Source organism: Anabrus simplex, chromosome 1 (genome assembly GCF_040414725.1).
Source record: "Anabrus simplex isolate iqAnaSimp1 chromosome 1, ASM4041472v1, whole genome shotgun sequence".
NCBI classification, from domain to species: domain Eukaryota; kingdom Metazoa; phylum Arthropoda; class Insecta; order Orthoptera; family Tettigoniidae; genus Anabrus; species Anabrus simplex.
Window position 1 is genome coordinate 371,703,856 of NC_090265.1, and position 21,759 is coordinate 371,725,614.

The 21,759-nt window shown below is 36.4% G+C and overlaps 1 protein-coding gene across 1 annotated transcript in view; it reads left to right on the top strand.

The window, feature by feature from the left end:
• The window catches only part of tweek (transmembrane protein KIAA1109 homolog tweek), an 843,591-nt gene that overhangs the window by 483,949 nt on the left and 337,883 nt on the right, over positions 1-21,759 (top strand). The window contains 4 exon segments of the mRNA XM_068226772.1: positions 79-229; positions 1,773-1,949; positions 12,277-12,472; positions 21,504-21,655. Coding sequence (XP_068082873.1) covers positions 79-229; positions 1,773-1,949; positions 12,277-12,472; positions 21,504-21,655 — 676 coding nt within the window.

The window sequence follows — 21,759 nt, forward strand, 5'->3', positions numbered from 1 at the left end:
ATTATTATGTTTAGTGGAACTTCTACCCATTATCCTTTAAATACTCTTGGTGTAATATTCAGCATAATTTTTCTACAGGTAAACATGCCACTGCTACGCTTGTTGCACCAGATTAGCAATATGTACCAGAATGTGAAGGAGACTCAAATGGAGTTGAAAGAACAACAGCCTGATAGAAAGAGTGACAATGCTCCAGTGGATGGCGGCCATAAAAATGGATCCTCTTCAAGTTAGTAGATTTTTATTGTAAATGTAATTTGATATTTTTAAAAAAATCATGAAATAACAGTGATTGTAAACCAGTCCCAAATCTTCAGAAAGCTAAGAATGGTTATTTTGTGAAGATGGTTTTACCAAGAGAAACATATTGAACACAGAAAGTTCATTTCGACAACAATCATTATACACTGCCTGACAAAAGAAGTGAAGTACCCAGAAGGGGAGGAGGAAATAAGGAATAAAAAAATGTGTTTAATAGTGTTTACAGGTATGTTATAGTGTAATATTTATACTGAACTTGCATGTCTCGACAAAGTTGAAAGTTTATCTTCATAGTTTATAATTTTCATGATCTGTGTTAATTTCCCAATTTCAGTAGAAAAGGACTTTTATTAGGAATCCACCTATTCAACACTACATAACACTATACACAAAATCTTATCCTATCTCATAAGTAGTAGTACCAGTTTCGGTCACTGTGTGACTTTCCTCAGCTACATGTGTAAAGCGACTTTAAAAAAAAAACTAAAAAACTAAATATAACACACACAAACAATAATATGATGCACAAAATCTAAAAAATTTTAGTGAACATTCTTTACAATATCATCTTTGGTACAGTCTCTCTTGATTTATAGATTAAGAAAAACATGTACGTTGTGCTACCATTGAAGCTTCTTGGAATTAGTCCTAAAAATCTAAAAAGCTCTGATTTTCTTTATAGATAAGTGATCTCACCGCTTTTTTCAAAATTTCAGTCAGTAAAAAATGTATGTCACATTCATGACTGAAATAAACACAAACAAACTTGTTTACAATTATGTTGTTGGTGAATTACTAAGTGATGTATTACACTTGATCAGTCGAATTTACATTGAAAAAAAAAACCCCAACCTATTGTTGACACCAATGACACTTGGTTGTTATACTGAAAAAAAATGCCGATGAGGCAGTATGAGAAAGAGAGAGAGAGAGAGAGAGAGAGAGAGAGAGAGAGAGAGTGTGTGTGTCAGTCCTTATGTCAGAATGGAAACCGAGTGAAATTGGGAATTCAAGGTGTTTGGTTCAAATGTTCCAGGCAAATATTGACAGAAAAGGAAACAGCTCTCCTTGTCTGTGATGACCTTCTAACCGGTGCCCTGTGTGTCGATTGACAACGTAAATAAAGTATTATTATTATTATTATTATTATTATTATTATTATTATTATTATTATTATTATTATTATTCAAGACGTTTTACTTTGACAGCGGTACCTCATCTCAGATATTATGATCATTAGTTACTTCTCTGGAATTAAGCAACACCCATCCACTTCTGCTTTAACGGAAGGAATTGAATATAATTTTTTTCCCTTTTACAAATATAGAAAGATACCTGCATTATTACAAGAACCTTTTAATTTGTTGTGGTAGTTGAATACTTCAGGGATACTTGACACTTGTGTTTATTTTGGACATGGATAGTGCATGTGGTCCCATTATGACATATTCAAAAGAAATGTAGTTTTATTATTTTCCTGTTAATCATAGAATGTTTCCTTTTCACTATAGCATCTGATCTGCATGACCATACTGCTGGGGATAAGATGAAGGTACCTGCAAATATGATGGGGCCCAATTTTACCCATCCACTTGGCCCCCACAAGATTCTTTCACCTTCTGCTTCTTTGAGATCTAGACCCCAGAGTTTTGCACAAAAATTACGTTCAACTAGCAAAAGTGTGAAAGGTGAGTAACCCTATTATATAATCACTGAAATGTATTTTCTGACTTACTTCTTCTAATCTCATGTGAAAAAATATGCATTTCTTCCAAAAGTGCTCATCTGATCCATCTTGCATGTGAGTTTTTTTTAAAATACTGGATTTCCTTCTTTGCAGAATGTCATTATTGTGACTGTAAAGGGCATTTGTCTCTGTGTTAGAAGTGGTTAACAAACATTTGGTAGTAGGTATAAAATATTCCAGGAGGAGGAGGTTGATGTCCTAGAAGTGACTCAGGACGTTTTGAATTGTGGGGGAGCTGTGGAATGTGTAAGACTAGTATCAGACCTCACCCATATAAACACTGTTTGGTTGGAAAAGGTCAACTTCTGACCGAAATCGACGTTCAACCTATTAGATCGTATTACATACATACATACATACATACATACATACATACATACATACATACATACATACAGTTTGTGTTGAAGAGATGTTAAGTACAGAACGAAAATGGCCAACCGGACACCAGTGGGATCTGAACCCACAACCTCCTGATTTTGCATCAGTTGCTCTACCATTGATCTATGGTGGCCTAGGTAATTTTCGTTCTTTTAGAAAGGATCTAAGCTACAGGTGTGGCACTACTGCCATCACACTGTAGAGTGCGTGCAAGTTGCCCATTGTGGGCCAAGTCAATGAATATTGAATTTTCATGACTGCATTGTAATCATAATCAACTTTCAATCTATTCGGTCATGTTACGTACATCATCATCAGCAGTCGGTTTACTCATTGCTGAGTGTCGTGACCTCATTTCTTCACTTCATTAGTAACTGCATCCTTAACAGGATTTTTCTATCCTGAGCAGTCTTCAGCTCTTTTTAAGATATTGTTAAGAGGTAAACTGGTGATCTTCTTTGCTTGGTCTAACAATCTACTTGTTGTTCTGACTCTTGGTCTGGTGCCTTCAATTTTGCCTTGCAGAATGATCTTTTCTAAATTGTCTCCTTCTCTCCTCAAAATGTGTCCCAGGAACTGGAGGTAATTTTCACTAACGCGGGAAGATAAACAACTCGTGATGCTTAATTCTTCTATAATGGAGGCATTTGTTTTTCTTTCTGTCCATGGTATACGGAGCATTCTCCACCAACACCACATCTCAAAGGCATCTATTCGGTTCTTGTCACTAGCCTTCACAGTCCAGGTCTCACAACCATACAGGAAAATGGAGAACACCAGTGATTCCATCAATCATATTTTTATTGTTTTGGATAATGCCCGGTTCTGCTAGATCTTTGTAAGTTTAACCATTGCGGCATGACCTAGGACAATCCGTCATTTTATTTCTTTATCACAATTTCCCTTGTTACTGATTATGGAGCCCAGATATACACAATCATTCACCAACTCCAGATCTTTCAGGCATCCTGTCATTTGGATTGGGATTTGACTTTGTCGGTTGATAACCATTAGTTTGGTCTTCATGTTAATTTCTAGATCAAAATCTGAACTAATGATTTTCACTCTAGAGAGCAATTCATCAAGTTCTTGTCCATTTCCTGCAATGAGTGTAGTATCATCACAATTAGAATTGAGGAAAGGTTCAATTCTAGTTTTGAATCTCAGTTCAATACAGGAAAATGAAGTTCTTAATTTATAATGTAGTATCATCAGCAAAGCATAAATTGATTTTCCTTCCACCGATTGAAATTCTACTGTCCCAGCCATCCAGTGCTCTTCTCATTACATACTCTGTGTAGATATTGCAGAGTTGGGGTGACAATATGCAACCTTGCCTGACTCCATTTGTTACATTGAAAAATTCTGAGCATTCACCATCCACTCTTACGGTTGTGTTATGGCTATTACAAAGACCTTTCAATAATGATGTTAAGTGTTTTGGGACTCCATATTCATTGAGCACTTCCCACAACTTTTCCCACTTGACACAGTCAAAGGCCTTTTTATAATCAAGGAAACAATTATAGGCAGGGTCACAGAACTCGTGACATTTTTCAATCATCTGCCTCATGTTTGTTATTGACTCTCGTGTACCTTTACCTGCCACAAAACCTGCTTATTCAGCAGAAATCTGAGATTGCAAGAAAGTTTTTAGTCGTTGATTCATTATGTCCAGCATGACTTTGCTAGCATGTTATATTAATGCTATGGTGCGGTAATTAGAACAGTTCCTAACTGACCCTTTTTTGTGAAGGGGGATGAGAACAGATGTAGTCCAATCTTTAGGCCATTCTTGAGTTTTCCACACTTCATTACATATTGAATGTAAAGCATGGAGGCCTTCTTCTCCCATTACTTTCAGCATTTCTCTGGGTAATACCATCTATGCCTGGGGCTGTGTTGTTTTTCAAATGTTTTATGGCATTTTCAATTTCAATAAATAGGATAGCAAGCTCTATGTCACATTCCATGCAATTGTTCTCTTATGCTGTTACCTTTGCAGTATAAGGTTTTGCAGTGTTGTTTCCACCTGGATATTGCTTCTTTCTTGTCACCAATTACATTTTCCTGTGCATCTTCAGTCACCCATGTATGTGGTTTGAACTCTCAGGTGATGCTGTTTATCTTCTTGTAAAGGTAATGTGTTTCATTTAGCTTGTGATGATGGTCTATCTCATCACAGATATTGGTAAGATACTGTGTCTTGTCAATTCTGCAATTATGCTGTATTTTGCAACAAAGTTTTTTGTTTCCTCATCTTCTGCAGTTTGTATACCACATTTCTTTAATGTACTTCTTTCTTCAATCAGTAGTAGTGTAGATTTTAAAATCCATGGATGTTTTGCTTGAGGGGTCTTAGGAACTTATTCGGGAAGGGATGAATTGATGATTTCCTTCATCTTGTCCCATGTTTGAGAAGAAGTTATTTCCTCCTCTGCTTGCTGGATTTTTGTTCTTATTCTTTCACCAAACTCATGGAGAATATGTTCATCAGTAGTGTGTACCTGTTTTACTCTCACTTTCTTCAATGATTTCATTTTTATGCACATTTTCATACATAGCAGTATATGATCATTACCACAGTCTGCTCTAGGGTAGGTCTTACAATCCAGGATTGAAGTCTGCCAACGTTGCCTCACCAAAATGAAATCAATTTGATTCCTAACCTTATTCCTAGGAGAAATCCTTGTGTAGCAATGCCGTGGATGATGTTGGAAGAGGGTGTTCCAGATAGATAAGTTGTTATTCACACAAAATTCTAATAAATGCTCTCTACGTTCATTTCTCACCCCCAGACCATAGGTCTCATGTGTCTATCATCTACAGTTTTGCCTATCTTCGTTACGTACATATAGTACTAATACTCATCTTCAGAAGAATATATAAGAATACAGTGAAACCTCTTTAGTGCGTTCCTCATTAACACGTTTTCCTGCTTAGCACATTGTAAATTCAAAGTCCCGATGCTCATTGTATTATATCTATATAAAAATACCTCACTTATCGCATCACAGATTTTTGCTATTACCGCTTAGTATGATCAAAATTTTTCTAGACCTGAAAATATTACTGTATTTGACATCCCTTGTGAAAGAAACGTGATTTCCAACTCGGGTAAGAGCCGTCGCCCTAGTTGCATGATTACAGGAAAAAGCCTTCCTGAACTTCAAAGGATAAGTTGCACTTTCGGGGAGCAGCCATTAGCCTCAGGAATGTTCAGTTTTGCTTACTGGTTAACAGCAAGATTGCTGAATAGCCTGTGAACCTGTTTGTGCTTTTATTTCGCATTCCATTCAGAAGGTTGTATTTTGTGTTGAGTGGTACAGTGAAGTGTGGTTAATATTTGTCGTGTGATACGGTAGCCTATATCTGGATTAGGAACATAATCGTGTGAAATTGACTAGTGTGTTGCATATTTGTCTTGTGATAGACCAGTTATGGATATGGAAACTATTGTGAAATTCCTTAATAATGAAGTCAAAATTAAATTCTGTCAGAAAGTAGACTGACATAAGCACACAGAGGTCGCAAATGTTGAAACTCGCACCTTTGAGTTTTGACCTGATCACTCAAGTTGGCCAAAGTTTAGTTCGATTCAAACTGGTGGCCAAAATTTCCTCACAGATCGCAGTTGCACATGGTCGAATGTAACCTCCAATTCATTGTCTATGAGTGTGACCAGAAAATAATGTTAAATAACCCACTGCTCCGAAATAAAAGGAGTCTGCTAACATTTGTTTTTGAAAGAGTGTGATCTGCAATAATACTTCGATATTTTTGTTGGCCCCTGTGCACGTTTTCATATTTGTTTGGTGTTTTTCATACCTTTCAGTGTACTTGTTATTCTATAATCCCTATCGAAAAAGGTTTTTATATTTGTTCTCTCGTGTTTTTTACACCTTTTAATACTTTCCTCTCATCTTTAGAAATGGTAGATAGGCCTATAGTTTTAACTGTACCCGTGGATACAGACGTAAAATGTCTTCATATTGGGAAAAATCATATCTAGTGTTTCCATATACCTGTTTGGATAGTTTTTATTCGTATATTCCTTAGTACGTTTTCTTGCTTAACATGTTCTTTTTCCTTGTCCCTTGCAGAAACGTCTTAATGAAGTTTCACTGTACATGAAAGAGATAGTGTATGTAAATTATTATCCCATTATTGGCCAAGGTTAGAAATAATTACAAAATGCATATGTTGTGTTACTATCCATTCATTTAAGTGTAATTTATTGCAAATACAAAGGAGTTTCAAATTGAGAGTGTGCAGTATTTACAGCATGAGTCATATAAGACACAATGGCCTGATCCATGAACTACTCAGCAAGTGTGGTAGGCCTTGAAACGTTGAGGATGTGAGTGAGTTTCACACTTATCACACAAGAACAGTGTCTGAGTGCACACGGTTGTACAGTTTCCAAGCATTTACAACTGAATTGCCCAGACAATTGGTAAACAGTGGACACCACCACTTCTTGCTTCTCACATTTACTTGGTAATTCGCAACTCCATTGTCATGCAGATCTATTCCGCCCATCTAATGACTGTAGTTGAAAATCATGAAACGTTGCTTTATCACTAGTTGTCTCCCCCTTGAGCTTCGGAAAATATTTTTACTTTCTGAAGGGGATTTATATTTGATGAATTACTACTAGTAATTTTGATTCAGAATCATAAGCTCCTCTTGATTGTTTCTTCAAATTATTATCAGTCTCAAGTGGGCACTTCTTCAGTCTGTTTTGCCGCACAGTTCCAATCCTTTATCCCGGAGAACACAGAATAAGGTAAAAAAAAAAAAATTGTCAAAGTAAACAGCATGCAAATCAGGTTCCTTTAAGACATTCAGCAAGTCCAGAACAACACTAACATAGAGTCCTATGTTAGACATGTTGTTGGAGCCAGCTCCACCATAAAAGATGAAATGAAAAATGAGCAGAGGCACCACAATTTGAAGCTATATCTGAATGGCTTACATTTCATGAACATTTTGGCTGACAGCTAAAAAAAAAAAGGCCCATTTCTTCATCTATCGATAGTCTATCAGAAAATATGCTGTGAACCATGTATAGTTGTTGTTCAGGTGATTGAAAAGAGGTCGGAGTTTAGTGAATTTATTTTTTTTGTCAAGTGCATTATTATCATTAAAATGCAGATACTTTTTCACAGCTCTGAATCGATTCCTGCACATTGTTTTCCTAACTAAGTCCACTCCCTTGTCCTCATCCCGAGACCAGTAATTATTGACCTCGGGAAGGGTATGGTAGTCTGTAAGAAGGAGAATTTAAAAAAATTGTGTCGTAACTCAGAAATTGATGTTTTAAATCTTGTGTAACATTCTTCTGAACAGCATATCTGTTGGATTCGTTGGCAGTCATAATCATTAGCTCATCATCGAAAAACAGAGTAAACAACTCGACAGGATAAAATCCTTCACAGGCTTGAAGCATTTCTTGATAATCTATCTTCATCAATCCTTGAAAATTTATTTCTTGATTGTGTTCATCCATGATCTTCCATGCAGTGTTTTCTTCCACTCTAGTGACTGGTTTCTTTGTTTGGTGGTCTGAAGTCTTGTTGCTTCTGCCTTTGTCAGCATCAGGTAGAACATCTGTATCAGTCTCTTATTTTTTGCGGTAGCTTTCTTGTGGGTTTTTTTTTTTTTAACACTTATGTAGGCCTACTTCGATTTTGAGATGGGCATCCAAAACGCATTCTACATTGCGGGTAGACATAGAAGGAAGATCATCATCATCGTTGGCCAACTCCAGTTTCCCAGGTGTGGTACATGAGCCCTTTCCATTTTATTTGGTTCATAAACCATTCTTCGTTCACAATCTGCTCCCAATCCTGTCCTCTCTCCTCTACATCCTTCTTCACTTAGTCTGTCCATTTTGCTCTAGGTCTGCCCACTACCCACAATATGTGTACAGGACATTCAGTGGGTTAGCTATTCCCTTCTGCAGCATTACCAGGCCATAAGTCTAAAGTACTGATACCTGAATGGTGATGAATCTTGAATATTTGTGTAATGTTCTTCCGAGAGTCAGTTTCCACTTCTCCCACAATATTGTCATCAGTGTTGTCCTCATCTGTTAGTGCATCAACATAATGTGGTATATAAACTGCGTCATTTTCCCCCTTGGAATCATTTCCCAATTCAACATGTAATTCATCAGGAGTCCAGGCTTTTCTCATTTCTGGGTTGTCGAACCCCATCAGTACTATAGGACTCGACAGATTGGACATACAGAAGAAATGGAAAGATCACCATCAAAACACAATAACCTGTGCAAAACATCTGATGGAGAGCAAAGTCAATGTTTTTGTTACAATACATGTCACAATATTGCCAATACAATTGTCAGTATTAGCGCTAAAACATCACACTAAATCTTTCCGTGGAGATCAGTAAAGTAACATTATTGCTGCTGATTTACAATACCTTAAAAAGGCACGAGAATGTATGAATCATTGTGGCGTATACGACTCCAGATTCAGTTTGACATTTACTGACATAACCATGCTAAATATCTCTTCCAAAGCAATGCAGCATCCTTTTTCAGTAATTCTTCTCTACTAAAAAAGTAATAAAAGTGATATGTTAGCATTTTATCCTAACAGGAATTAATTTCAAAACTCGGTCCTCCTGTAACCTCAAAATAGGTTTTATACATCACTTCCCTAAGCCTACATGCTTGAGATGATTTCTTGAAAACAATTATATCCATTCCGGAATGTTCCTTTTATATTACTGATGAGTGATCATTATTATGGAAAATGTAATTATACAAAAGAAATAAAATCTAAGCAATGTGGGTCATGTATTACCCATTGGCCTGAAATGGGATTATGCAGACACTTCATATGGAGAAAGGGACAAAAGATTTTATTTAATGCTGCAAAAACTGGAAAAAAAAAAGATGACATAGAAAGTTCTTGGAAGTACGTTAATATACAGATGTGTACTGTATAAGGAAGCAATGACTATTAAGAAATATTTTTAAAAAAGGAAGGAAGAAAGGAGATTAGGACACTGTAGACAAAGCAGTAGAAATCAAGACGATAATGCCCTAATTGATTTTTTGCAGTGGTACTGCCTTATGGTAGAATGCACATTGTTGCTTACGTCAGGAATGTAAATTGAGACCAAAATGAATTTCATGAAATGCTCTGACTGTAGTGTGGCCTTTTATTGTTTAAGAAGCCTTCCTCATGGACAGTCGAGATTTCTTCTGAGGACACAGAGGACAGTTCTCTGCAAAACGTAAAGGATTTCACCTTATTTTCTTGACACTGCATAAGCTCAAAAGCCTATACAGTATCATGTCCATAATGGACTTTTTACTGATTTGTCTTCATATGGCTGATCAATCCAATTTGTGATCTGCACACTCTGCTGCAATTGTGACAGATGAACATTTAGGAATTGTGTGTGGTAAACTTTTGGTACACCACAGCTGTTTTATGCAAAAATGTTGGAGAAGTGAATTATGCAGGTCTTATCAGTTATGAAAAAAGTCAGGAAATAAAAGGTTTAGGGCTCACAAACTCTGTCGCCATAGAAGTATCCAAAAGACTGAGAAGTTAGTTGGTAAATGGCCGTCTTATTCAGGATTCCTTCTATTTTCTCCTAGTGTGCTGTTTCATTGCAATATGATGTATTTACTGGCATACTGTACCTATTCCCTCACCCTTTCAGAATGGAGCACTTTGACTAAAACTCGTTCAGCAAGAAGTGCATAAAGTTATGATCAACTTTAAAACAATATATTGTTTTTGAGCATTGGCTGTCTCATTCATTCAATAGCATTCGTGACTCTATCATCGTATAAAACATACTGTACTGGCATCATGACTTGAATAAAGGAGTATCGCTGTCAGCTGTGGTTAGCTGGAAATCACATACCTGTATATCTTGCCACAGGGTGGGAATAAATGTTGTAAAACATGAATAATTTATGGATGGAAACAAGTATTATCTTTGTTCAATATCATATCAGAATACATCATGAAAATTGTCCAGTACCTGCATGGCTTTCTGCATAATAATAAATCCCCTGGATCCTGCCTACACACTAATCGGACAGAGTCCTTCATGAAAGCTACTGTCCTTTCAGAAGTGTATTTTGCTTCAATATTATATAAGGTAGAAGTTTCTTCCTGTTTGTTATATAGCCAACAACTCTGTGCAACGAAACTTCTCTCTTCCTGTGTCACTTTTATGGCCACACTTGATGCTCGCTTTTCACTGACAGTGGTGTGTAGTGTGATCAGCATTTCTGATGTGTGATATTATGAATTTATGTTCCTCCCACTGACATAGAATGAATCTTTGTAACTTGACAATTTTGTATAATCTTTAGGAATCTGTTCTGTTAAAGTTGTTTTCTGCTTAAACTAAATCCATGATATCTCATGGCTTTACTAGCTTTGCATTTTGATTAGAGATTTCGTGCAATTTTGTAATGTCCCGTGCATTGATCTGAATTGTTGTGTGACTTGCTTCCATTCCATTATTTTTCAGTTCGGTTATGTATTCTTGCACTTGCTTTTCAACACGGTGCAATATCCTAGATTTGGACCCCCAGAATGATCGTTTGGTCTCTAGAGCAGTCAGTAATTTTTCTTTTTTGGATTTGCCACTACCGAATCAACTTTATTTCTACATCAAATTCTCGCCCTGCTGCACGCACAGCATCTTTCTCGGCATAAGCAATACTCTGAGCTTTTATACCCGAATTGTAAATATTGCTATTATTTCACAGCAGTATCAGTTATAAATGATTCACTACTGCACAAAATGATACACACTCCAAGCTAGACTGGAAATCACTGAGGAAGCCTGTTACAGATAAAGACAGTTTGGTCATAAATTAGCTGTTTTTGATTACTTACATGGAATAAAGTGGTGTATTCCCAGTTATTCTGGACACAAAAGTAGCAATTGTGTACAAATTCACATGTGTCCATAGACTGTGATTGCCAAAATTTTTACTAAAAGAAAAATTGTAGTTGTAGATGGGGGCAGTAGCCTACATGAGAACTTCAAGAAAAGAAATTCCAAATAGATGGGAAATTTACATGGGTGGGGGGAGTAAATATGGTACGTGAACAAATGCAGGATATTTTAAAATTGAAACCTCCTCCTCCTCCTCCTCCTCCTCCTCCTCCTCCTCCTCTTCCTCTTCCTCTTCCTCCTCTTCCTCTTCCTCCTCCAGCAGTAAGCCTGCTTGATGGAAGATGGTGGGTATGAATCTTAGCATCAACAGTCTCAAAGATTGTTTTCTGTGAATTCCCATTTTCAAACCAGGCAGATGTTCGGGTACCTTAAGGAAGGACATGACCACTGCCTTCCCATTTCTGGCCCTTTCTCATCTCAATCCACAGTGCTGAGTGGCTCAGATGGTTGAGGCGCTGGCCTTCTGACACTAACTTGGCAGGTTTGATCCTGGCTCAGTCCTGTGGTATTTGAAGGTGCTCAAACATGTCAGCCTGTGTCAGCAGATTTACTGACATATAAAAGAACTCATGTGGGATAAAATTCCAGAACCTCAGCATATCATGAAACTGTCCAGAGTAGTTAGTGGTACATAAAAACATCAACATTATAATTATAATAATAATAATAATAATAATAATAATAATAATAATAATAATAATAATAATAATAATAATAATAATAATAATAATAATAATAATCTCAGGCTCTTTTTTTTTTTTTCTGAACCTGACCTGTCTCTGTGTTTATCCCTGTGTAACTTCCTATTTTCTTTGATTCTTTAATCTATATAATACACTCATTGGAATATTTCTTGAATTGTATTTATGCTAGATGATTCATTGCTAAATTTGTTAAAAATTTGTATTGCATTTTCTGTATAGGTTACATGAATCTGAGTGAAGGTGTTACAACACCAATGTTTGCAGTGAGTCCTTCAGGCTCTGGGTTGGAACATATTACATTTACTTCAGACAAGGGCAAAGAAGGACCTAATGTTACTCCTCGATGCTGGAAGACCATTTACTACCTTCTGGACTTATATGCTACCATGCCAGAGACAAAAACTATCACTCACAGGTTAGTGTTATTATCTTTGACATAATGTCACAAAAAATCTAGATAGAATTTGTGTTCGAGCTTGCAACATACATTGTGTAGTGCCTGAATGCATTATTCTGAGAAAATAACAGAGGACTGCATATGATAGAATGGCATACTGATAAATTTATAACTGTGAGGTTCTTCAGTCAGTTGAAACTAATTCAGTATAGCATAAATTTAATCAATTAATGGTATCTTTACAGGTATAACTTGTTAATGAAAGGTTTTCTTTCTCAGGTATTTTCTAAATTTATGTTATACTGAATTAGTTTTGACAGACTGAAGAACCCCAGTTATAAATTAACTAAGTCAAAACTGAAGACAAATGGATTTCTTTTTTTAACTGAGAAATTATGGATAATCTGCCACAAACCTTCTGTACGAGAGTATTTGAGAAAAGTAATGCGTTAGAAAAATAGTTCAAATTGACAAGAATTATAACGTGTAAGAAAAGATGGTTCGAAACGTCATGCTTATTTATTTTTTTCTTCCTCTTATATTGTATAATTTTTTCTACATGAGCATTTATTCAAGTCATCATGCTATGATGTACCATTCTCTCCTTATATCTTCCTTTGAAACCACTACAGTAAAACCTCATTAAGACGTTTCAGAAGGGGACAAGGAAAGAGAATGTTTTAAGCGAGAAAACGTACTGTACTATTGAATACACGAATAAAAACTATCCAACAGGGATATGTAATCCCTTGATATGCTTTTTCTGACATGGGTGCATTTTACATCATGTATTTATGGATATGATGAAAAAAATAGACCATCTACTGTTTCTAAAATTGAGACGAGGATATGAAAAGGCTTGAAGAAAGACAAGAGAATGAATACGATAACCTTTTCCATTAGGGCTTATTAAATAATAACAGTGATTAAAAGGTGTGTAAAACACCAGACATCAAATATGAAAACATTTTGCACTGGGACCCATAATAGTATCAGCATGTTATTGCCAGATCACACTCTTTCTAAAACAAATGTTAGCTGAAGCATTGTATTTCGGACTAGTGGGTTTTAACAAACATTGTTTTCTGGTCACTCTCTTCGACCATGAATTATTTGAAGGTTAAAATCAACCATGTGCAAGAGAATTACTTTGACCGCCATCTTGAATGCGACAACACTTCAATTTGCTTCGATCGACTCAAGTCGAAAGTCAAACTGCTGTGATGATGATTTGATGATGATGCAGGGTGTCAATCAGATGTTTCTGTTTACCAATCTTCAGAAAGGAGTTCCTGTTAATAGTTACAAAGAAATTAGGTGTTTGCACCTGATCTTGTTTTTCGGAATCTCCGATACCTCGAAATATGTCAGTGCGGGCTCCCTAGAATCCAAAGGCCCGCTTATGTCACTCAAGGTGACGGTGGATTGGTTACCACCTGGGGTAGTAGCTTTTGCTAAATATTCCTTCATGCTGTTAACAATTGAAAAACTGTAAATTAGGATCGGTGATATTTCACACCAACAAAATTACTAACCAAGGTTGTGAGCCTTTGAACTGGCATTTCTTCCATGCCTCAAGCTTTTGTTTTCCCGCCGATACTTGGATGGCTGATTGCAGTGGTTTACCACTGGGTGATGAGTGTGCTGCATCCCTACACTATTATTATTATTATTATTATTATTATTATTATTATTATTATTATTATTATTATTATTATTATTATTATTATTAAAAATCTGTTGTGGAAGTTTAGTTTTTCTTGGCATATATATGGTTTGAATTAGAAATTCAAATCCAACATGCCAACCAACCCACTTAAATAAGATAGTCTTTGACCAGAGTGTTCTCCCTGGATGGACTTACGGTTATGAAACCTGGACATTGAGCGAGTTTAAGAAAAAAATAAGAACTGCCCAAAGAGCTATGGAAGGGTTTATGCTAGGCTTCACAAAGAAAGACTGGAAGAGAGCAGATTACATCAGGCCAGTCACAGAGGTCAGCGACATTTTAGAAAGGGTGGCTACCCTAAAATGGCAATGGGCAGGCCATGTTGTTCAGAGAACTGATGGTAGGTGGACAAAGCTTGTGCTTGAGTGGAGTCCGAAAGTTCATCTGAGACCAAAGGGAAGAACACCGGACAGATGGGATAAAGACATCCAGAAGATTACTGGGATTAATTTGCAGAACACCACTCAAGACTGTCCCAGATGGAGAGACCTCATGAAAACCTACCTTGCTTCAGACTTAAAGAGGCCACATTGCAAAAACAATTGAATATGACTGATAGTGATAGTGATATATGTCGTGTTACAGTTTGTTACTTGACATTTACTCTACCATTTTCATTGTTGTTATATTATTAATGTAATTAAATTTTTTTTGCAGAACTATTTAGGGGTTGTCTGATGAGCTTTTAATGGGGTGGCTGGTTTTATTTTATTTCCTCATGTCATTTTCATCTACTGAACACCTTTTGTGTAACTAAATTCGTATTATTATTATTATTATCATCATCATCATCATCATCATCATCATCATCATCATTATTATTGTTGTGGTGTATTTGGGATTAAATTTATGTTAGTGATTTGATTGAGCACACAGTATGAATTGAATTAAAGTGTATCTTGTAAGACATTATTTTTATTGATAAATGATAACCTGCTAAAACATTTGGAGTGGCCAAAATGCTGCATAAATATTCCGAGAATTTACTACAGATAAGAATATCCTAACCCACACTCCAGACCTTTAAGTCAGAGTAACCTCCTCTGGGATTCATTAAGCACTAATGCAAAAAGTGTGGAATGTAGTTCAAAAATTAAGTAGTGCAAATAGGGGTATTTTTTCAAAATATTGTTATTGTCTTCTTAATTGTCTGAACCTACTTCATTTCCTTAACACTCTCAGAATAAGCATCAAAATTTAATTTGCAGTGAGGCCTATGCAATTTGTTAACATTGATGCTTTCAGGGGCCGTACTTGTAGACATGATATGGGCTTTTGGGCTTAAGTCCAAATGCCCATATCATTTCTACCTGTGTGATTTCTTGAACTCATGCCCATCTTCACAGGCTGTTTTTTATGGGCTGATTTCCGTTGCTATAATTGTTTTCCGAGATATTGTGGCAAATTGGGGAAAATGTGAAGCGCAGCGCCAGTTTTCAGTTTCCATCTATCTCTAGGAATTTCTGCCCGTTTGCCTTGTACCACAAATGAGTCTGATTTAACTATAAATTCATCAGGAAATGTTAATTGCACACCTAACACTTATCAGAATTTTTTGGTCTTTTCTGGGAATCGCCGTTTTGCATTTTGATCATTTTACTTCAGAAGTTTTGTAGCCAGACTTACAGCCTGGAACGAAGCAAGTAGGCATATTTCCTCCTCGGTACGTTTGTAAGCTTTATAAGCTCAGCACTATGTTTACACTAAATAAATGAATACTGTACCAAATCACATGCTCTTCACTTTCACTTAACATTAATGAACGACACTTAAATTCTTGCCTTCACTGAATAAGACTGCGAACATAAACATACTGTAACTACAGATACCAACCCTAGCATAGTAACGGTGCTGCCTCTATCAGACGATTCACCACAGTTCCAGTACCAACCAGTAATGAACACAATTTAAGAACTCGCACTTTCTCTTCTTCTTACTATGGTATTAGTAGTCTGGCCCCGCGGTGTAGAGGTAACGCGTCCGCCTGTCGCCCACCGTGGCGTCGACGTATGAAGATCTTTTGCCACTACTTTCACCATTTGAAAGGAACCTGCGTGTAAGTGGAATTGTGGAAGTGTAGGGGTGTTGAATGTGAGGCAAGGAACGTTAAGTACGACACAAACACCCAGTCCCTAGGCCAGGAATATTAATCAGTTACAATTAAAAACCTCTGACCCGGTCGGGAATCGAACCCGCGTAACAGGCAGACATGTTGCCCACTACACCGTGGGGCTGGACACCTTTCTTATTTACCTAACACTTATTTTGCTCTTGATTCGGCACACAAGAAGATGTCATTGGCAACAGCGTTGCTTTTTCACCCTTTCTGTTAAAATATTGCACCGTTCCCACATCCAGGTTGAGACGCACAAGATCCAGGCTAGCTCGAAATTGATCACATCTTCTCGCTGTTCAGGGTTTATGGGCTGTGGGTCCCGCATGAGAACACGATCCTGGACAGGCAAGTGAATAAATCTAACTTACGCGGTGGACATGTCCTACCCGTATCCCTAGTTAGTTTCCGCCTTCGGTACATAAAATATACGCTAGCTTTCACTTAAATCTAAGTACATATAGTATAAGTCATTGAAAGAATGGTTAATTTTTACCATGTAGTATTTATTTTAGAAAAAAAATAAAGCTAAGTCTGAAGTTAAAAGTTGTCATAAATTCTCCCTTGAGAATGTAGGTAAGAAGTATTTAAAGGTTCTTAAAAAAATATCTTGAAGTTCTTACGTTGAAATTAATAAATTGAAAAATGTTAGATTGGAACACATTAAATTGAAAACATTAAATTGGAAAGCATTAAATTGGAAAGCATTAAATTGTAAACATTAGATGCATCTAATTAGACAGAAGAAACTATATCTAATCACAATATGTACAGTATCATTGATTGAGAGTTTCAAAATGTTGGACGCAGTTTTCATACTTCATCGCAATAAAAAAAAAATCAGAATCACAACTTTATCTTATAAATCATTGTGAAATTCCTCCTAACATTCATCTCGTCTTCACCTAACATTCGTTAATTTTATTATAATAAGATATCTTCGCTTAATTGAAGCATATTCGTACTCGAATAGAATATCTGGATTAACATGAGAATATGTTCTCAGAAAATGTTAAAAACACTAGACATGTATCACACTTTCAAATACATTTGTAGTAAACTTTCCAATAAACTTTCATGGTTTCTCAAAGTTTTTTCAAAGGTTTTTCAATACACCTTGAAGTAAACTTTTATGGTTCTTGGTAAATCTTGCAGAGCCAAAGATAACCCCTTTAAGTCATTATATTTCATGAATCATATGATCAAATACCATACTTTAACAAAAATTTATATGAATTGATCTCTTATTTGTGAGTATAAATTAATTTAAGTGCATATCTTTGTTATAAAATTGTGTTATCACGCACACCTGACAATCCTGTAACCAAATCATACTGGATACAGGTGGTCCAGCTTGTACGAAGACTCTAACCGCTATTAACCATCCTCAATTGTAAAGATAAGTCACCAGTGACATCGGATAAAGTTTCAGAATAAGCTCCCAAGCTTTCGTAATCTGTATGAGAATTTCTACGATTACACGAAACATGTGGATGTAGGTTAATTCGATATTTTCTCATCAGGAATTATCTGGTAATCCACAAATTGAACATCAACATACGGGCGTTACTGAGATCGTATCATATGCTATTCACGGCTAATTCAAGGAATAACAGTTGACTGAAGACACTGTCGTCATCCATCATCTCATAAACACATAACTTGAAGTATTATCATCGCTAAAAATTACCTATGACTTCACTTGCGATGAACTAATAATCATCACCAGCATTAATTATAATAACCTCATACCATTATACATATATAAACATCGCTTCACAATTCATTTCATATAACCCCTCACAACATAATACACGCGTTAACTCATTCCAAATTGACATAAATCATACTGTCACCATAGACCTTCTACCTTATCATTCTGTAGTAATCTCAATCTTTCAATATTTACATGAAATATTACCATATTATCCTATTTAGCCAACAAAAAATCCTACTTACGATCCCATTTCCACTGTTATATGGTGTCAGAAGCACTTACAAAAACCTAATGTTTACCATAACTTCATATATAATTCACTTCGAGAAAAACTTAACCTCTGTTCATTAAATATAGACAGCATTACGAACGCATAGCTAAATATCACTGGTTGTTAAAATCCTACACATGGATTTGACATTCAGGTTCGATGATTACCTATCGACCTTTAACCTATCTGTAGAAGTTGTCTTCTCATATACAGACATGGACAAAAGTATTCATACCCCAACCCATCCAAAACAAAATGCTTTATTGCTGGACCAATACAGAGTACAGGTCAAAATTAAAAACCCAATTGTATACCTTGTACAACAGTGTACACTAAAAAGCAGAAAATAAACTGGAAGTAAATAACAGTACATAACGAAGCAACAAATTCGTACTCCATGATACTACTTATCTGGACATAAGTATTCATACCATATTCCAGAAGAGTTCACAACTCAGTGAAGAAACAGATATTACCAATTCGATCAGGAACATGTTCGTTTGCCTTTCCTATATATTATTTCTTTTAACCTGCTGGGCATTGATAAATCCAGTTCCCGTGTTATTTCAGATGAAATGTTCCCCATTCTTCTTGTAGTAACGGTTTCAAGTGTGTTTTACTTGTTATGTGGTGTTTTCTTAGTCTGGACTCCAATTCACTCCATAGATGTTCGATGGGATTGGTATCCGGCAATTGGGGAGGTGTTTTTAATGTGAGCAGCGTGTAGTAGAGTACCCACAAACGAACAATTTCCGCCGTATGTTTGGTGTCGTTGTCGTGTTGGAAGTAAAACTCATTAGCAATCCCAAGCTCTTCGGCGCTTTTGCGAACGTTTTCTTTCAGGATGTTCAAATATTGAAATCTGTCCATAAATACCAACTTCCCGACACCTGAAGTGGCCATTGAGCCTCACACCATAACCCCACCCCCGCCGTGCTTCACAATGCTAACGAGGTTCTGCTCATCGAACTCTGTGTTAGGGCGTCTCCACACTAAAATGCGTCCATCACTTTGGAAAATATTAAATTTACTCTCATCTGTAAACATCACTGTCGACCAAAACGCATTATCTTTCGTCACATATTCTTTTGGAAATTGTAGTCTCTTCTGTCAATTCACTTTCGTAATGTGCGGTTTTTTCTTGGGATCCTAGATCGATACACAGCACGATGAAGGACCCTCCTTACTGTTTTGTTTGACACTGCATGATGGAAATATTCTGCTAGCTGCGATGCTATTGCCGAAGATGTAGTGTGTGGTTGTTTTTAATTGTGGTTACTATGAACCTTTCTTCTCATGTGGTCAGTTTCTTCGGATGTCCACTTCTTTTCTTGCTTATAAGAACATCCTGTCCTTTTAACCTTTGTATGACGCTATGCACAGTTGGATTACTACTTTCAATGATGTTTCCGATCTCAGAATACGATTTTCCTTGGTGGTGAAGGCGTAGAAAAAGTCGTCTCTCTTCAACAGACGTTTCCTTGGTTTTCCTCGCCATTGGACTAGTACCGTCTAGGACCAGCTGTTCAGTCCATCTCTGTCTGCATCTACTACACAATTAATGCCATGGAACAACACACTTTCCTCTTTACTCGTTCAAACCTCATTTTTACGCGTAAGGTATGAATACTTATGTCCAAACATGTAGTGTCATGGAGTACGCATTTGTTGCTTTGTTATGTACTGTTATTTACTTCCAGTTTATTTTCTGCTTTTTAGTGTACACTGTTGTACAAGGTATACAATTGGGTTTTTAATTTTGACCTGTACTCTATATTGGTCCAGCAATAAAGCATTTTGTTTTGGATGGGTTGGGGTATGAATACTTTTGTCCATGTCTGTATTTATTTTCACTGGTATCAATCAAGATAGCACTTCAAAAATAAAATAAATTACCATTTATCTAATGACTTAAGGACTTATCTCTGCTTATTCTCTTCCGTTCTGTCGGTATTCTTGGTAAGGAGCCTCTTGGAGTTGGTTATATTGGCTAACACGTCGCCTTAGGTAGGAATTGTGACGTAGTGATGCAGAATTTGTTCATATATTCTGCGTGTTCTATTTAATTTTGCGGAGTATAGTATTCTTGAGCGCTGGTAATTCGTAGAATAGTTCGTGGACAAACTATGATCTATTTATCATATAATATTGTATTAAAATGTTACTTTTTCTCCTCTTCAGTACTTCCATGACGTTCTCCTGTAGTACGAAAAAAAATGTTCATTTGCAATAATAAGAATAAACCCCTAACAATCTTCCTACTTCTTTCTTTACCACTGCCTTCTACGCTCTGCTCTTTTCAAACGCCTGACGAAAACATTACTCTTTTGGTTTGTAGTGGTAGTCTGACATTTTCCTATTGACGTTTTGATGACTTATCCTCTATTTTCGTTCCACATAGGTCACGTTGGGACAGTGAAATGGCACAATATCTATCACAATATTTAATACTGAGCCCTGATGTTTTCAACCATTCTCAAGCAGTTTCTAACCCTTGTTTTTTCCCTGTATAAATATAGGCTCAACCTAACATACTTCTCCAATATCCACTTCTCCTGATGATGCCTCCAAATTTGTCACCTCAGTTCTCTGTCATTAGCTTTCTCTGATTTAATGATCTCTAGATATAGCTCTTCTTGCTATTCTGGAATTTTCCACCATCTGTGGCTACCCAAAAATTAAATTTATTGCTGATCATTCAGATGAAGCCACACTGCTCCTTGGAAGTCTCAAACTCCTCCCTTGGTCTTCCGTCCCAATATTCTTTCTGATATATTGTGCAGTTTTATACCCCTGCAGTTCTTACAGAGAGACCCTCCACTCTATGGAGATTCTCTCATGTCCTCGTAAGAGGCTAATGCCCTTTTCTCCTAGTACCTTCTCTGCCTTGAAATGTAAATCTGTTATCAAATTGTTTCAAACCTTGTTCCTCTCACATAGCAGGCCCATTTTATTGTCAGAGTTCCTGTAAAAAGGAATTGAAACTGCCTAATAAGAGGGAACAGGCTGATAGTCCAGTGTTTCACCACCACTACTAAAAATAATTTAAATTTATTCATTATAATTTTTTCCTTCTTTACACTTCCAAGTTTATTGAATGAAATTCCTTTCTTTTTATCTATATTTGCTTTCTTTTGTGGCTTTTTTCCTATTGCATCTCATTTTGAGTAGTAGATGTGAAGTTGACTCTCTCATATATTATAATTTTTTTTTTTTCAGATTCTCGCTGGCAGCTGATATTTCAGAAGGTTATAAAGGCAATCGTAAATATGATGTGCTGTCTGAAGGAAAGGCTAGTGATGACTTAGAGAAAGGGCCAGATGTTCATGTCCGCACAACACCTATTCCACAGGATCGAGTTAGGGAACTAAGTAAGTTACATACTGCACTTCTTGAATGTCATGAATGCAGGAGTATTGTTTTAATTGTGTGAGAAAATTTTATTAAGAAATGAATTAGGTGAATAATTCACATT